This window comes from Phoxinus phoxinus (assembly GCF_949152265.1).
Source record: "Phoxinus phoxinus genome assembly, chromosome: 1".
In the NCBI taxonomy this organism is placed as follows: domain Eukaryota; kingdom Metazoa; phylum Chordata; class Actinopteri; order Cypriniformes; family Leuciscidae; genus Phoxinus; species Phoxinus phoxinus.
Window position 1 is genome coordinate 17,457,255 of NC_136876.1, and position 13,909 is coordinate 17,471,163.

The 13,909-nt window shown below is 39.8% G+C and overlaps 2 protein-coding genes across 2 annotated transcripts in view; one reads left to right on the forward strand and one right to left on the reverse strand.

Moving 5' to 3' along the window:
• Positions 1-13,909, forward strand: part of LOC307009008 (uncharacterized protein) — a 416,885-nt gene that overhangs the window by 283,337 nt on the left and 119,639 nt on the right. The window lies entirely within an intron of this gene.
• Positions 1-13,909, reverse strand: part of LOC307008690 (uncharacterized protein) — a 48,540-nt gene that overhangs the window by 25,204 nt on the left and 9,427 nt on the right. The window contains exons 3-4 of the mRNA XM_079631706.1: positions 10,448-10,799; positions 8,728-10,360 (exon numbers count right to left, since the gene is read on the reverse strand). Of these exons, the coding sequence (XP_079487832.1) occupies positions 8,728-10,360; positions 10,448-10,781 (1,967 nt within the window). The 5' untranslated portion in view covers positions 10,782-10,799. The remainder of the gene's footprint in view (positions 1-8,727; positions 10,361-10,447; positions 10,800-13,909) is intronic.

Below are 13,909 nucleotides of genomic sequence, written 5' to 3' on the forward strand. Positions count from 1 at the left end.
TTTAATAAATTGTTACATTTGATTATTCAAACTGATTTTGACCTTGTTCATTTAATAGTCTAAAAGTAATAATCAAACATTCGCTCACTTTTAGTGATGGATAGATATTATCAAAACCTTTAATTTATGGAGTCAGATGAAATAACGAGTAAATACATATGAGAAATGTATTGCATTTAACCCAAATTACTTTGAGATGCTGGAAAGACGGAACGCGCAAGAAACCTTCCCCGTGCTATTGGAAACCCCCATTGGACCAATATAGCGCGGCTTACATACCCCTTTTGTTTTTCCGTTTAAAATAGGGTCTACTGCTTTCATAAAGGGCTCTCACAACATGATCATATAGAGAGGAGATTTCCTCCCTGTGCTTCCAGACATTACAGGTAGGATCACTACACCTAATTGCATCACTGGGAAGACTGATTTTACTCAGCACCCTATTTGTTTCAGCAAAATAGCCAGCAATATCCTCCCTTGAAAGGGCAGACCAATCCAAAAATTCAGTATTACAATCAGAACTATCATAAGAGAGCATTGGAATATCCTCAACATTTATCAATATAAGCACAGACATATGATCATGGGTGGCTGCCCCATACAAAATGTCCATACCCACTATAAATGAGTGTGCATCATCTGTGCTGATACAGTGATCCAACCACAAGGCTGTACGCCAAGCCTCAGTTATATAAGTATAAGTATTTGAGGGTAGAAACTCTTGACTTGATAGCTTTAAACTATTATCCTGACAAAACTGGATCATGTGATTAGCAAACAGTGAATTTCTGTCCGCAATGTCAGCATTCATATCCCCAATTACATAAATACAAGAAGTATTACTACACTGCATAAAAGAATAAATAAAAGCTAGCCTATTAAGATATTCGGCTTCATTCTGAATACATTCATATGGTGTATAAACATTAAGTATGATGAGCTCCCTGCCACTGTAACTGAGCTGAACACCAATACACCAATCTACATCAAGCCTAAGCACATTGACAAGTAAGTTAAGTCTCTTATTCCACAGAATGGCCACAGCCCCAGGTATTCTACCCCTGATTATTCTCGAGCTGAGATCAGTTGTTGATTCCCCTGCACCATGAAAATTGACATCAAGAATGTTTAATTTTGCCAAGTCTTGCTTTGCCAGAAACGTCTCTTGTAAGCACAAAATGTCACAGTTTTCCAAGAGATTGTCAATAACCAAACGGCGAGCCCTGTCACCTGCGCCCTGGCCCAGACGCAGGCCTCGACAATTGTAGGACAAAACACGAAGAGGACCAGTCATATGAGTGAACTAGTAAGTGCTCACAGCACCAGTAGACCCACTTCTCAACTCAGCAGACAAAACAGCATTAGTCAAGACAGCCTTAACTCCAGTAGCACCCACCCGGCGCGGCTCATAATATCGGCGGACAAATGCCCCGTCCGGCCAGAGCTTTGGATTGTACATTTCTCTGACCTCTTGACACTCAGCAGAAACTTTAAAAGAGCTATATCTGCCGTTGCCATTACCGATCCGGTTGCATGACACCACACGTCCAAGCTTGTCACCAAGATAACCGGAGAGAGCTTCCGCATCCAGATCAGGTGCGAACTTAGAAGCAAACACACTCACCAGCTTGGTTTTGACAGTTCTGATGTTACCTGCAGCTCCAGTCCCAACAACAGACGTGCCCGATTTCTTCTTCGGCCCCGAGATGACTGTACGCACCCCGGGTTTGGCACCAGCGTGCGCTGGGCCGTGTTGTCCTCCCTTTTTAACAATCTGGCTCCACTTGGGCGAGCCAGGTAAAGCAGTTAAGCTTGCCGGGATTCCCGTGGGTGTAGCCCCTTCCAGGCCTGGAACCCCAGACTCAGCCCCCATTCCATCACGCAACGCCAGTCCATCCGTTGAGACACGTCTGAGCGTCAAGTTGTCCGGGCCGGCAGCACCTCCACCCAAGGCCATGGACACCTCCAGGCCACCCCCAGGAGCCAGGTCAGATGCTTCCAAAGCACCCACTCGCCGATTAATATCCTTAGAAACTTCCCGCAGATCCTCAGACACGTTCACCTGCAGCTGCATTACGCGCTTCAGAGCGCACACCTCAGATGCCAGCTGCTCCACTTTCCCGAGTAGACACGAGACATCCATGTTGGAAAAAGTTACCGGAGGCAGCTCTTCCAAATAGTGGAAGACAAATCTTGGTATATTCTCACCACACTCATTCAACACTTTGAGGCAGCTTTTTATGTTGTTAATGTCCTTCTGCGATCCTTTATGGGCAACGTTGCGCTGCGTGGTAGTGCAGAGATCAAATAAAACTTTCTTGGAAGACTCTGTCCACTCTGAGTCAAATGTGTTTGTAGCCAGCAAAACAATCTCATCTTGATTCATTGTCTTCATTTTAACAGCAAGAAAGTTAAGCAACTCATCCTCAACAATGATCTTGCCATCCATAGTTCTATATATATATGGTTTTAGACGCGGGCGGCTAAAGATTTGAGCCGCCGCACCCACACCCACAGAATCCGCCATTTTGAGTCCGCCATTATAATTACTAACGACTGGCTATTCACGCTGTTTCAATCCCTCATTTCTTTTATCAAAGTCCTCACTTCACATTTGAAACTGTATCAAATGCCTTTCTTGAATAAAGAAACAGTTCAGTAAGCATTCCTATTTAGAAAAAATCATAAAAATAACAGCCAGGTGCACCTGAGCTAGCTAGCATGTTAGCTTAGCTTAGCAAGTCGAGTGTTTTAAATAACCTTCTGATTTGGCTTCAGATAAAAAAATCAGACAGAAAACATATTATTTTATAGTATTCTGCACAATGATAAAGTCTATATCGATTAGCATTACATTATAAATATAATCTATTATTATGAAAATACCTGACATGGTTTGAAGAACACAGGTAAATCAAATATCATTGCAATCATGTTTATTGTCTTCAAAACATCTTTATCTAGCCTGGAAAGCCAGACTTGCAAGATGTTTAGTCTGGCAACTCTCCATAGACGCGGCTTAATCCGAGGGGCGGGATAAACGGTTGTCTCTCAAAATCCCTCTGCACGCAATAGGATAGCGCTACAACCAATCAGAGCAACGAAGAAGGTGACGTAGTCGGAACACATCTTCCTTTTTTGACTTCAGTGCCGTTCTTTGTTCTTTTCTTAAAGAAAAACTTAACTCCAAGTCCTCCAGAGTCGCGGCCAAAGCCGATTCGAAAGACCGCTGTTCTCCATCCGCAGCCGCCATTCTTTGTTTTCAAGTGGCAGCCGTCGCAACTCTGTCGTCATATGTTAAGCCCGCCCCCGTCTACTCTATACACGACGTGATTGGCCTGACCCAATTTAGGTTTTTGCAGCTAGAAGGTCTATGGAGAGTTGCTAGACTGACCTGGCTGCAAAATACATTTGTATTTGTCAAGGTAATAATATTAAATCTGATAGTAACTTTGAACTATTTAAAAAAAAACGCTTCAGTGCGCCAACGCACTGGCAACGGTTACAGCTGTCTACACTGGACATGACAGACCATTGCAAGTCCATTTGTCCTTCGTATCTGAAGTAGCGCAAGAGCTCGGAGTACGTCAGAAATAGAGCGTGGCATGAGTTTACTGTCAGGGTTTTGTCATGTAGTGTCGTGCCGCATCCAGTATCATAATGGACGTTCTATTGTCTTTGTCCAGTCTAGACACAGTGTTATGAAATATCAGTGCTCGGCTGCATGTTCTCAGTGTACCACAACCTCAAGCTTAACCTGACATAGGCCTATTCCTGTACATGAACAACAAGATCAAATTTTCAAGATCAAATTTTAAAAATGCAAAATGGCGCCGCTCAATGGCGACTCGGTACTACTCTCTGTTCTGTTTGTTTGTTTGGTGTTGTCCTGCATGTTCCTAGAACCCAGCCTTGGTATTATTCAGTATGACAGATCTGCATTACTTCACATTCGGGACAGCATGCCGGTTTTTTTGCCCAATTTATCGCCAGATTTCCAACCACACAATGAGCGGCTTAAACAATGCTGGAAGACGCGGAAGCGGGGTGTGAGGGGTGGCGCTCTTGTCCAGCTTAGGCGTCGCACCTACCGCCCTGCTCTACCAAGCCTGAATCTTTCCAATGTCCGCTCCCTGGCAAACAAAATGGACAAACTTTCTATGCTCATTCGTACACAGAGAGACTTCAGGGACGCCGCCGCTGCCTGTCTGAGACCTGTGGTTGGCTGAGAGTTTCCCGGACTCCATGTTACAACTAGCCGGCTTTTCTCTACACCGTGCAGACCGCACTGCGTGCTCACAAAAACTATGTGGAGGCGGGGTTGGCTGCTACATCAATAGCAACTGGTGTTCGGACTGTAAAAAACTTGTCACAAACCTGCTCTCCAGAGTTGGAGTCTCTCACTGTGATGTGTAAGCCCTTCTACTTGCCTCGAGAGTTTTCTTCTGTTGTCCTGATGGCTATTTATATTCCCCCGGACGCCTCGGCTTCGGCTGCTCTGCAGCAACATGTGTATAATATCACGGAGGTAGAAAACAACAATCCCGACGCTGCCATGTTTGTGCTGGGAGATTTCAACCATGTCTCCTTGACGAAGGCACTTCCCAGATACAAACCCCAAATCCAGATCGCTACCAGGAGGGATAAAACACTGGATCAATGCTACTCTCCTATTCCTGAGGCTTATCACGCTGTGGCCAGGGCCCCTTTGAGTGAGTCCGACCACAACACCATTTTTCTTATACCAAAATATCGCCAGAAACTTAAAAAGGCGAAACCAACTGTCAAACTTTTTAGGAAATGGTCCCCACAAGCCATAGACACATTACAGGACTGCTTATGGCCCGTTTCCACTGAGCGGTGCGGTACGGTACGGTACAGTTCGGTACGGTACGCAATTATTTGCGTTTCCACTGTCAAAAGCTGTGAATGGTACCAAAAAGCCGAACCGTACCGTACCACTTTTTAGGTACCCTTCCATTGGGGTACCTAGCACAGTGGAACGGTCCTAAAAGGTGGAGCTAGATCACTGCAGGACGTTGATTGGTTGACAGAGAATCGTCACTTGCGCGAGGCTATAAGAGGAATGACAACATAAGAAGCGCCATTTTTTAATATAGTTTAATAATTAATATATTACTACTGTTACTGTATCACGAAATGTAATTTTAAGAGTTTTTCAGGCGAAAATGTAGTTGTTTAAAGCACAAATCTGTGCTTTATTTATAAAGATGATTATTTTTTTCCCCGGTTGTGAGATCCATGTGTTCAGCGGGCGCTCGGCGCTCATGTTTCCCGGCTGGATGAGCCTTTCCTCGGCTAGTTCGTCGCTGACTCCGACGGAAGTGGTTAAACATAAGATATAATTCGTTTTGTGTAGACCTAACGGGCGATCTTTGGTCTCGTGAATATATAATGAGTTCCCTGTCAATCGTTTTGGCTGAGGGCTAAGTTTAGTTTCATATTAACGTTATTTGTGTTTACTTGTAAAGACTAGAGCGCTGCATTTGGATATTTGACTGAATTGTTTGCTTTATTTCTTATTGTATAGCTTCTTGTACTTTACTTAAAGTTTTATATAGGCTATTATTGATAAAACTGAAATTTTACAAAAAGAAATATGGTTTATTGTCATTTTTTATTACAAGATTATCACTGATGTTTATTGCAACATTTGTACAAATGCATATATTGCCTGGAATATGTTTATTTTATTATTATTTTTTAAACGAAAAGAGGTAACGTTAGGGTTGTGTTTTAAATTTCGTTTTGTTATAAATAGAATAACGTATAACGTGCAGTGAATAATCAATATGCGTTGTGCATGAACCACATTTGTGTCCCTATATGTTTAATTTATTTAAATGAAAACGAAAAGAGGCAGAGTGGTGTTTTATAACATATTTCGTTTTATTGTTGCTTAAAATGTACATACCGAGTGACAGAGATAACCGTAGTAGCAGCGCGAGCTGAGTGACGCTTTTAAGAACGCGCTGTAGCCTACCATTTGCATGTAGGAGTCGCACATGGCAAGTACAAACTTTGCGTACTTGATATTGAGAAAAGCCTAATGTCGGCGCTTGTCTTCTTGTGACAAACATCATACATATCGAGGAGCAAGAACTAGATCTGCTGTATGTCATCCATTGTAGTTTACTATGTTCTTCTTCGCGCGAAAATGACGTAGATCGAAACACCACGCCTATCAAGTAAGGGTACTGTTGGCAGTGGAAACGCTAGCCAGATCATGGTTAACAGACCCGAACCGTACCGTACTGTCCCGTACCGTACCGTACTACTCAGTGGAAACGAGGCATTAGACTCCACAGTATGGAGTAACTTTTGGTCTGATGGTCCAACGCATTCTCATCCTTGGGCGTCATATACTGACGCTTTTGACAAATCGTCTACATCCAACGCACATGGCACCCTTTAGCGTCAATATGAGACGCACAGAGCTTTGTTCGGTTGTGGTTGGGTTTAGCTCTGGGGTAGGGTTAGGGTTAGACCGCTAGGAGGCGCCTTCTGGCCCATATTTATCTGCGTCTCATATTGACGCTAAAGGGTTCCATGTGCATTCGATGTAGACGATTTGTCAAAAGCGTCAGTATATGACGCCTTGGGATGAGATCGGGCTGGATGGTCAGGACATTAACATCTTTACTGATACTGTCACATCCTATATTCAATTCTGTGAGAGTGTTTGTATTCCTTTAAGAGCTGTTTATGTCTTTAATAATAGTAAGCCCTGGTTCAATAATGAAGTGAGAGTGCTATGTAAGAAAAAACAGGCTGCTTATAAGAGTGGTGATATGGTACAATATAAATGACTGAAATATGAATTTCAGCGAGCTGTGTTGAAATCCAAGGCTTCCTATAAAGCTAAACTTAAAAATAAACTACATGCAAATGACATCAAAGGTGTCTGGCGTGGGCTGCAGGACATTACTGACTATAAGATCAAACACCATGCTCCAGTTAGTGACCCCTCTCTTCCTGGGAGGCTTAATGACTTCTACTGTCGTTTTGACAGTGGAAATCACCTATCCAGGTGTTAGAACATCACTTTGCAAATTGATTTTCAACTTTCTATGCGATAGGAAGCAGGTGGTCAAAATGGGTGATTACGTTACACAGTCGAAGTTCTTGAACACTGGCGCCCCTCAGGGCTGCGTCCTTTCCCCACTTCTGTTCTCTTTATACACACATTTCTGTCAATCACACACCAGTTCAGTTTTGTTGTTTAAGTTTGCAGACGATACCTCAGCAGTTGGTCTTATTGGCAATGGGGATGAGTCTGACTACCGCAGAGAGGCTGGTGAAATGGTGCGAAAGCTTTAACTTGACACTTAACATCACAAAAACCAAGGAACTGGTAGTAGATTTTAGAAGGACCCCTAGTCCCCTCCCTACGCTCTCCATTAATGGGGTGGAGGTGGAGAGGGTCACTTCCTTCCAGTTCCTTGGGACCACAATCCAGGAATCCTTATCATGGGAGCTCAACACCAATATTAAGATCAGTAAAGCTCACCAGCGACTCCATTTTCTGCGGCAGCTCAAAAAGTTCAGAGTCAGCCGAGTTGCCATGACCCACTTCTATAGGCCAACTATTGAAAGCGTGCTCAATTTTTCCATGCTTGTCTGGTTCGGTCACACAACCGCTCAGGACAAAACTAGGATGGAAAGAGTAGTACGCGGAGCATCAAAAATCATAGGCTGTAGCCTCCCTTCACTTTTCTCCACCAGAATAATCAGAAAGGCTAAAAAACATCATAGCGGACCACTCTCACCCTGCTCACCATCTCTTTAATCTCCTCCCATCAGGAAGAAGATATAGGAGCATTAAGACTTCTACATCACGTTTCAGAGACAGCACTTACCCTCTGGCTATCAGACATCTGAATTAGCACTGACTGCAGCATTTCACTAACTGTATGCACTGTGCACTTTCTTTGCAGAGGGGTATTGTCTCTTTAATGTCTGCAGGGTTTGGTCTACTGTTTAACTGTTTGCTGGGTATTGTTGTTATTGTTGTTATTATTTTTGTACTTGTGTTGTCTGATTGAAATGAAATGAAGATACTGGATGCGGCAGTTCATCGGACTCAGTGAAATCTTAAGTTGTATATGGTTGGAAATTAAAATCATGGCTTAGTGTGCAACTGTCAAAACCAAAATTACTTAATTAGTTAATAATCATGTGCCTCAACAAGTAAAGTCATAACATAATGATACAGTACATTTGCAAATCATTAGCTAATGATTAATTAAAGCAGACAACTGGAAGTTGAAGTACATGGCTTCAACCCATTGTGGTAATTAACGCATTCATTTACACTATTAGTTTATAAAATATGTTATTATGGAATTAATACATTATGACACATTTAATTAATAACAATTCATATATTACTTAATCTATTAATCATTTAGAATTTGTATTAGTTACTGATGCAGTAATCATTAATGAATGGTTTAGTTCTTCATGAGTCATACATTAACACATGATTATCTGTGAATTAGTTAAGCATGAATTAATGCATATTAGTGCACCCGTATTGTAAAGTGTTACCGAATAAATATACCTTATAAATACAGTAAGCTAAAGTCTTGGAGTGAAAAAAATTATATTGCGATTGATTTTCACATCCACATTACGTTTATTTTTATTTTTATATATATATATATTTATATTGCTATATATCGTTTCACCCCTATCCCTTAGTACCTGATCTTGGGTGAGCAGCTGAGCATCATGTTCATTCCTGCGTCAGTCAGTTTACAGTCCTCCAGATTCAGATAAACCTCTTTATCTCTGGACTGAGTGATCACGTAAGCCAAAGCACAACACTGATGAGGGTCAAGATCCTCTTCAGGCTCGAGCTGATGGTTCATCTTCTCCAGGAACTTTAAGCAAGCTTTAGGAGACTGGAGCTCGTACAAACACTGACGCACATACAGAAGATCAAACTCTTCACTTTCACTCTGAGGTTGGAGGAAAGTGTCCAAAAACTTCTCAATGAACCAGTCAGATGTTTTCTTTATCGGATCCTCTGGGAAGAGACACTTGATGAGTTTAATGTTGTGTTCTCCCAGAAGTCCACATAGGAAAGGAAGAACATGTTTCATGTGTTTATTCTCCTCAGTCTGACAGAGTTGTAAGACTTTGTCAATTTCATCTGGATGTCCAAGAAGCCACAAAGCTGAGAAGAACTCCTGCATTGTGTTGTGGAGAAAAGCACAGTACGTCATTGCAGAGTCTCTTATTGTGATCATCTTCAGAAAAGCGTGAAAAATGTCTTTCTTAACACTGGTAATATCTAGAAATGTCAGGCACTTTTGCTTAGTTGCATTGAATGCACTTTTCATCAAGAAATACACCTGATCTTTGATCTCTTTCGGGTATTTATCTATTTTCTCATTTTTTTTCTTTTCAACTGTCTTCACAGCAACACGGAAAATGTGGATGTACATTTCTGTGACTGTGTGTGGATGATTGAAAACGTTGTCGTCTTTAAATTTAATCAAGTCTACAATCATGAATGCATACATTGGCACATGGCTGAGACTGAACAGCTCTTGATTCTTCAAAACAACATTTAGAAGAACAGGATTGTGACCCAACATCTTCTGATAGTAAGCGTTGATAGACTCTTCACTGAATCCTTCGACAAACACTTTCAGTGTCGGCCAGTCGGAGAAAAGTGGATCATATTCCACCTCTGATCTGCAGGTTATTATAATCTTGGCATCAGGCAGGAGCTCGTGGTTCATGATCTTCCATAAGGTGGAATTTTCTTCTAAATCGACTACGCCATCAAATACAATGACAACATTCTCAGAGTTTTCCTCAATATCTTGAAACACGTCCTTTCTGTCTTTTTCCATTGGTTTTAAATATACGTCAAAGAAAAAAGACTCCAAATTGGCAATGTTAGAACTGTGAGCCAAAACACTTTCATCAAAGTAAAACATGTAGTCCAGCTCTCGGTCATCTTTCTCTGCCCACAGACGCAACATTTCCTGGACAACTGTAGTCTTTCCTATTCCAGGTTTGCCTATGAGGAGGATGTTCTTATCTTGGCATCTCAGCAGATCCACAGGTGAAAGTGCTTGTTGCTCAGTAGGAATGTAAGCTCTCAGCTTTTTGGGCCGCAGCTTTTTGCATTTTTTGCTTTTCCATTTTATTTTGCATTGAGGAGTTTTCATCACAGAGTCTCTCTCTAAAACAACAGGTATAAAGTGGAAGTTTCCTTGTGCCTTGTCATCCGGATATTTACAGCAATGTTCCCTTTGGTCCTTCAGAATCATTTTTGCTTTCTTCTTGAGCGCTGTCTGGTAGTTTTGACAGGGCTTTGTACCTAAAACAGCAACAAAAACAAAGATTTGTATTGAAATGTGTAAATTTACAGTCTTTTTATTTAAATTCTTTTCATTTATCTACTCACCAAATGAATAGCTGACCTCTTCATCTTCCCATCTGAAGGGAAAACAGCTGATCCATGAGTGTAAATCAGGATCTAAAGTCCTCTTCTTAGTGACATCCAAAATCCTGAGTAATTCATAACTGGCCTCTTCCCCTTTTTTAGTGACCCAATCCAATATACATCTGGCTTTATCAAACCCTGTCCTCTCGGCTTTGAGATCATCGACCTCATGGTCATAGAAAACCCTCTGCTGATAAAGATGCTCAATGATCAGAGGAAGGTTCTTCATATGAGTCACCAAGTTTCTCCTGCCGTTTTTGAGGAACTCAATAGCAGATTTCCGTGAACACGCCATGCTGCAGGCATTTCAAACCTGAGGTACAAGACAGATGTACTCATACAACATTACAATTAATCAAATTTCCACATGTGTATACTATAGAAAAAAGTCTTAATACACTAGGTTTATGTGAACTTAATTCTCTGTAATGAGAAGAGGAGCTTCATTCTACGCCGGGTCAGGGGTCACCCTTCTGCCAGAACTCGACTCTCTCATGAATGTGCGTATACAGCCTTTGCTGGAAGCCAGTGATTATAGTTTATAAAGTTTTAAATATGGATATTTTTCTCTAAAAACCCATTGCTTCGATTCAGAAGGCATTTATTATCAAAGGTGCATTAGTCAAAAATAAACTAGGTAAACTGAAGTAACATTCTGGAGAGGAATAAAGCTGCACAGTCAATTACTGTTTATATTTAGTTTTATCAGATGCCAAAAGTAAACAAAAAATGTTGCTAATATAAACTCACACTGTGCTGTATTACTACCAAATCATGATTCTAACCTTTATTTTCATACCAAAATCTCATGGCCAGTGATTCCTCTTTAATGAATTGTTAAAATATTGATGTCCAGGACGCCGTGAGCCTAGAGACTGAACACCGAGAGTTTTTAACGTGAGAATCGACTAACACAGAAGCGCAGAGGTCATTGAGCAAAAAATAAATAAAAAATGCCAGTCACAATTAGATGTTTGAAAAAAAAAATGCCAGAGGATTTCGATATAAGAGAAGAGGAGCTTCATTCTACGCCGGGTCAGGGGTCACCCTTCTGCCAGAACTCGACTCTCTCATTAACGTGCGTATACAGCCTATGCTGGAAGCCAGTGATTATAGTTTATAAAGTTTTCAATATGGATATTTTTCTCTAAAAACCCATTGCTTCGATTCAGAAGGCATTTATTAACCCACTGGAGTTGTATAGATTACTTTTATGATGGATGGATGGGCCTTTTGGAGTTTCAAAAACTCGGGCACTATTCAATGCAATTACAAAACTGGGACAAGCCAGGATATTATTTAATATGTTCCTTTAATTAAATGGCTAAAATATTATTATTATAATAAATCAAAATGTAATATATTACAAAATATATCTGTTGCAAACTTCAAGTTGTCATATGAAAAAGAGGACAGTAATGGATGTTACACTACAATTTTTGGAACGGTAAGATTTTATAACGTATTTGAGAAAAGTCTCTTCTGTTCACCAAGGCTGCATTTGTTTGATCCAAACTACAGCAAAAACAGTAATATTGTGAAATATTATTACAATTTAAAATAACTGTTTTCTATGTGAATATATTTTAAAGTGTAATTTATTCCTGTGATCAAATCTGAATTTTCAGCATCATTACTCCCGTCTTCAGTGTCACATGATCCTTCAGAAATCATTCTAATATGATAATTTGATGATCAAGAAACATTTCTGATTATTATCAGTGTTGAAAACATCAGGATTATTTGATGGAAGTTCAAAAGAACAGCATTTATTTCAAATAGAAAGCTTTTGTAACATTGTACACTAAAGGTTAGATTTTTTTATCAAATTTTTTTGGAAAACAAATTAAAGAAATTAATACTTTTATTAATATACAGCAACTATGCATTAAATTATCAGCTCTCAGATTGTCATGTTGTGTGGTTCCCTGTCATGTTTAGTGTTTCCCTGTCTTGTCAATTAGTTATCCCAGGTGTCTCTCATTTCCCACACCCCCTTGTTATCCTGTTTAGCTTGTTTGTCTGATTATTTAAGACCTGTGTTTCTGCCCTGTCCTGGTGAGTTCTTGTTTAATGTTTAACGGTAAACGTTGATGTTGGTTGTTCCTGTTCCCGAGTACCGTTGTCCTGTCTAGTTTCTAGTGTGTAAGTTAGTCTGTTAAATAAAGCGTGTGCTGCATTTGGATCCTGCCTCATCTCTGCTTCAGCCACACCGGCGTTACACAGATTCTGTCAATTTTATTAAGAAATTCAAACAATAAATGCCGTTTTGGTGCTTGTAAATGTGACGTGACAGATCTCTGTAGCACCTCAGTTCAAGCGGCACGTGAACCGATCATCTCTTACTCTTCTTTAATAGGCTACTAGTAAATAAACCCGAATGAACAATAGGCATGTTGAAGGATACAGTGCAACTTAGCAAAATGCTTATGCCTCGGATTACTCAGTGTTTTTCAACCTTGGTAAGAGGTCAATAAAACAGTTTTTAATTAAGTTTTTGTTAAATATGTCCACTATAATAGGCTACATATTATATTTTTACTTATATCATTAAAATATTATAAAGTTATTGTAATAAAAAACGCATTATATTTCATTTAAGTTGTTATTTTTAACCTTTAATAATACCAGCTGACAGGGCTCTGTATGTTTACAGAATTAGTGATTTTTTTTTTCTTGAGAAAAATTAACATGTATCTACTATACCTAATAATTATCCAAATGAATCAATATTGAATCAAGATGTCAAGCATTAATAAATACAGTAGCCTACCAGTAATTGTAGCCTACCATGTAGCTAAACATTGTAACATGTTGTCACTAAACTTAGTCAATAAAATTCTGTAACACTTTAGAATAACGTTTCTTACTTACTGCATAACTAGCCTACTAAGGAAATACTGAAGAACTAATAGGTAATTCTTCATTAACTACTTCTTCACTACTGTTAACTAAGGAAGATGTGTTAACTAATCAGTATGTAAAATAATTTTATGATTGTGTTAAGTATCAGTTAGTTCATCAACAACTAGTGAATTCTGTCATATACCTCCTGAAGAACTACCATTAATTATCTATTAATTAAGGTTCAAGAAAAATAACTATGAAGTAACTTCTAATGAACAGTCATACACAGTAGTCACTACAAGAATCCGGGTTTTCTATAGCAGTGGAGTGGTGTATGAAGTACACAAATCAAGTGCTTGAGTAAAAGTACAGATACCCCAATAAAATATTACTCCAGTAAAATTATAATTAGGCCATTTTCAAAATGACCTAGTAAAAGTACAAAAGTAATTCATTTTTAAAGTACCGGTACTTAAAAAGTAAAAAGCATATTATTATACTTATTTCTTATACATTTTAAACTTCTTTTGCACCATTCACGTTCCGGAAAAATCGCGGTAGCCTACATTTTACAGT